The 5,000-nt window shown below is 49.9% G+C and overlaps 1 protein-coding gene across 1 annotated transcript in view; it reads right to left on the reverse strand.

Moving 5' to 3' along the window:
- The window catches only part of bbs9 (Bardet-Biedl syndrome 9), a 182,488-nt gene that overhangs the window by 159,294 nt on the left and 18,194 nt on the right, over window positions 1-5,000 (reverse strand). Inside the window, exons 7-8 of the mRNA XM_062538283.1 lie at window positions 3,354-3,438; window positions 2,648-2,831 (exon numbers count right to left, since the gene is read on the reverse strand). Coding sequence (XP_062394267.1) covers window positions 2,648-2,831; window positions 3,354-3,438 — 269 coding nt within the window. The remainder of the gene's footprint in view (window positions 1-2,647; window positions 2,832-3,353; window positions 3,439-5,000) is intronic.

Genomic DNA, 5,000 nt, shown 5'->3' on the forward strand with positions numbered 1-5,000 from the left:
CACAGGTTTGCTGAGCTTGTGCTGATGGTCTGCCCTCTCAACTGATGTTCTCCTCTCCTCTCCTCTCCTCTCCTCCTCTCTCTAATCTCCTCCTCTCCTCTCCACTCCTCTCCCTTTCTCTCCTCTCTCATCTCCTCTCCTCCTCTGCACTCCTCTCTTCCTCACACACACACAGTGCTCAGCGGCGGTGGCGTTAAGTGGACTCAGCTGGAGGGGGCTCCCGCTGGAAGTCATTATTGGAGCTTCGCTCGGGGATTACCACAGACTACACACACTCTGTTCTCAGAGGCATTCAGCCAGGTGAACACCCTGTGTGTGTGTGTGTGTGTGTGTGTGTGTGTGTGTGTGTGTGTGTGTGTGTGTGTGTGTGTGTGTGTGTGTGTGTGTGTGTGTGTGTGTGCGTGCGTGTTAGAGAGCACCTTCCTGCCTGTTTGTGTGTGTGTGTGTGAGAATAGTTATGCCTGTGTGTGCACGTGTGTGCACGTGTCTGTGTGTGAGTATGTGCAAGTGTGAGTGTGTATGTGTGTGTGTTAGAGAGCACCTCCTTGTGTGTTTATGTGTGTGTGTGTGTGTGTGTGTGTGTGTGTGTGTGTGTGTGTGTACGTGGGTGTATCGTCCACGTTATAACCCTCTCTATCCTCCTCTTGCTGAGTCTCTGAAGCAACACTGCCTTGCAGGTTCAGCTCGCACGCTGCCAAAATGGAGGGAGGAGCAGGCCTGTGTTTAAACGCTTCGCTTTGTGAAACACGCATGAGACGAGCCTCACGCAGACACGCAGAGACGTCTGGAAGCACTCCGATGTCTTGCTTTGGCCTCGTCTCTAGATGTGCGTCTGCTAACGTGTCCAGGTAAACCCTCTCTTCAGAGCCAAGTGTGTTTCGGGTCGGGAGTAGCCAGAGATCAGGAGTCTGGCTCTGACTGTCATAGCCAGCTCCAAATCTACTTTATGGGTCGAGAGACTGATTATCAGACACACCCATGTTGATGTCCTTAAACGCTTGACCTTCCCGTGTGCGCTCACAGAGGTCATGAGAGAGAGGACATCAGATGTTCGGGGAGTACAAGACCTTCACCTCATCAGAAATGTCCATCACACAAGCCAGGCTCTAGCATCTCTGACTTTGACTGAGCTTCTCTGACTAAAAAAGGAGGTGCGGGTGGGTAGTCCACAAGTCGCTCTTGGTAAACTCAATCTCCGATTAACAAGGGGTGTGTAGTAGTGTTACTGTGCGTTCAGACCAAAACCGTCAAAAGCGTCAAAGTCGCTGGTGAAGCTCATAGCCCGACGCTCAACCCAGTTCGGTGCATTCGGCGCCGAAAGCGTCAAAGCCATGACGTGAAACATTTGAACAAACCACAAGCAGCAATCCTGCGAGTTTGACATTCTGATTAGTTGACGCCGAACCGTGTCATAGCTCATTACCATAAAGTTAACTGAAGCTCATGAAGCCACGCTCACGCCCAGAACGCTTTTGACGCCGGTAACGCCGACTCTCCATAGAAAATGAATGATTTCCGGCGCTCTTGACGCTTTTGACGGTCTTGGTCTGAACGCACAGTTAGGGAGAGGGGGGTTGGCAAGACATTTGTGGGATTCGACTTGATGCACTGTAGTCACCTGCAGCCGTCTCATGCTGACTGCATAACGCGATCACTTGTGAGATTCTGAAACAACTTCAAAGCGGAATTGTGCATGTGCAAGTCAAGGTGGAAAACATATCAGAATCTCAGAAATAATCACATTTGCAGTCGTCTTAAAGGGATAATCCGGAGTGAAATGCACTTTAGATCAATTTTTCGGACTATTGGGAGTACATACGTTGAGTTGACACCAAAATCATGTCATTCGGATGTATTTTGAGAAAGTTCGAGTTCACCGTTTTTAGCCAAAACTCGTTAGCCTGGAAGTGACCGGGGCAGGTCCTTTCGCCACTACAAAACGCTATTTTTATACCTCTTCTACTGTTCCAAACAATGCTACACTTACGTGGTAGTGAGTAGAGGGTCCCTAAAGCCAAACCGAAGTATCCTCACGTCTTTATGTGGTCGGATAGAGAGTCCAGAATGAATTTAATCGAGTCAGTACCTTTCCGGAAATGTTAGTAAAGTGTTGTTGAAGCGTTGCGCAGCTGCCGCAGTGACATTTCCGGAAGGTACTGACTCGATTAAATTCATTCTGGACTCTCTATCCGACCACATAAAGACGTGGGGATACTTCGGTTTGGCTTTAGGGACCCTCTACTCACTACCACGTAAGTGTAGCGTTGTTTGGAACAGTAGAAGAGGTATAAAAATAGCGTTTTGTAGTGGCGAAAGGACCTGCCCCGGTCACTTCCAGGCTAACGAGTTTTGGCAAAAAACGGTGAACTCGAACTTTCTCAAAATACATCCGAATGACATGATTTTGGTGTCAACTCAACGTATGTACTCCCAATAGTCCGAAAAATTGATCTAAAGTGCATTTCACTCCGGATTATCCCTTTAAGACGGCTACATCAAGTCGAATCCCTCTGTTGTACTCATACTCAGAGGCCCTGCCACTGTGTGCTACCTGCAGAATGCATACACTCAACTCAACGTTACATTATGAAGGGGGGACTGGGGTGTGTGTGTGTGTGTGTGAGTTATTATCGACCAGGTGTGTTACCTGCGGCGTAGGGGAAGAAGCAGCAGGGGTTGTACTCCAGCTTCTTCATGTAGCGGATCTGGCCGCTGTCCTTCAGGCAGTACAGGCTGCGCTCGCCCAGCACGAAGATGGAGTGGGACGACGAGGAGAAGGACAGCACGTAGATGTCCAGCGCTCCCTCGCCCAGAACCAGAGTCCAGTCCGCCTGCCACATACACACACACACACACACTCATTTCAGACATCATTCAGCAGACATTTGGTTTGGTCATCTCTACATATTTTTGATTGAAGAGGCAAAAGGAAAAAAACAAGTCTCCGTGTATTTTCGTGAAGTTTGTTTAACATTGTTGGTTAGTGACGTGTCCTTGCTCAACAATGAGAAAGAACACCGAAAAAGAAATACGGCTTCATTAATAAAAGCCACATGCTCTGTGGCTTTTTCTTTCCTGACATTCTACCAGTTGAGCCATAGACCAGAGAAAACACACACGCACACACACACACACGCACACACACAGAGACACACACACACACACACACACACACACACACACACACACACACACACACACACACACACACACACACACACACACACACACACACACACACACACACACACACACACACACACACACACACACACACACACACACACACACACACACACACACACACACACACACACACCAGATTAACTCCATTCATGTCATCCCAGACCCACCTGCAGTCTCTTCCCAGAACTCTTACTCTGCTGTTCTCCCTCCTGCCTGGTGTCTGCGTCCGTGGCGACAGCCAGCGTCTCGTACCTGCATCGGGAGAAAACACACACACACACACACACACACACTCAGTGTCTCGTACCTGCGTCGGGAGAAAACACACACACACACACACACACTCAGCGTCTCGTACCTGCGTCGGGAGAAAACCCACACACACACTCAGCGGTCAAGCCTGCAGTCTGAGAAGAAGACGACCATCTGCGGGCCGCGCACTACTGACGCAGTCCATTTCAGACAAGACAATGTGCAGACACATAACTACTGTTCCTGTGGAGTTGTTAAATGTTTGCAGTTCATATACACCCATCTGTTAGCGGAGCGCAGCGCCGTCCAAGGCCAATCAAGACGCTCTGGCAGCCTGGCGTGAGCTGCAAATGATTTTTGCGCCCAGCGCTGGTAGCGCTGGTAGCGGAGGCGCTGGCATTGATAAGCGAGGCCTGCTCAGTGTTGAGAGCAGCCATGACAGGCGTAAGCGCTTTAGGCTGGCAACGCACTAGCTGCAGCAGACCTCCAGTATGGAGGGAGTGTGAGGAGCACCGGCAGTGGAGAGGTGATCTCACACTCTCTCTTTCTCGGTCTGTCTCTCTTTCTCTCTCTATCTATCTATCTCTCTCTCTCTCTTTCTTTCTCTCTGGCTCTCTCTATCTCTTTCTCTATCTGTCAATCTATCTCTCTCTCTTTCTGTCTTTCTGTCCCTCTATCTCCTTCTCTCTATCTGTCTATCTGTTTCTCTGTCCCTAGGTCTCCTTCTCTCTATCTGTCTATCTGTTTCTCTGTCCCTCTCTCTCCTTCTCTCTGTCTATCTGGCTCATTTTCACTATCTCTCAGTCTGTCTCTTTCTCTTTCTCTCTCTCTCTCTCTCTCTCTCTCTCTCTCTCTCTCTCTCTCTCTCTCTCTCTCTCTCTCTCTCTCTCTCTCTCTCTCTCTCTCTCTCCTGGCCAGTTGAGAGTCAGGTGAGATGGTGGGGCTTGGCCGTGCTCAAGCGAGCGCAGCTGAGGCCGTGTTGTTGCTCGGCGCTGACCCGACCCAAGCGTGTGTGCAGTCATTAGCGCCGGGGCCGGCCTGAGAAACTCGCCGGCCTGATTATTCAGAGACATGCACGCGCTGAGTGTGTGCAGACATTCAGCCGGTCGTGCCGACCCACCGGCCCACGGGGAGCACTCACAGAGCGCGTGTGTGTGTGTGTGTGTGTGTGTTTGCGTGTTTATGTTTTGTGAAAACCGTGAGGTTGTGTGTGTGTGTGTGTGTGTGTGTGTGTGTGTGTGTGTGTGTGTTCGGCATGTGTGTCTGTGAAAGTGTGGGAACGTGTGGTGCACATGTGTTGGGATGTGGGTGGTTGGGATGGAAAAAAAAGACAGAATTTCTGAAGGAGTTAGACTTTCCAAAGCTATCAAAACGCGAACGTGTGTAATGTTATGGAAACCAGAAGGAACAAGCCAAAACGAAGAGTGCACCTTTCTCTCTGCCCTCCAGACACACATGCACGTGTGTGTGCGCGCGCACACACACAGGCAACCATTTTGTTATTTCAATCAATACGTGCCATGTTTCAGGAGCTATGTGGCCAAGCATGAACCGTGAAAAGA

The sequence above is a fragment of the Sardina pilchardus genome, chromosome 6 (assembly GCF_963854185.1).
Source record: "Sardina pilchardus chromosome 6, fSarPil1.1, whole genome shotgun sequence".
In the NCBI taxonomy this organism is placed as follows: Eukaryota; Metazoa; Chordata; class Actinopteri; order Clupeiformes; family Clupeidae; genus Sardina; species Sardina pilchardus.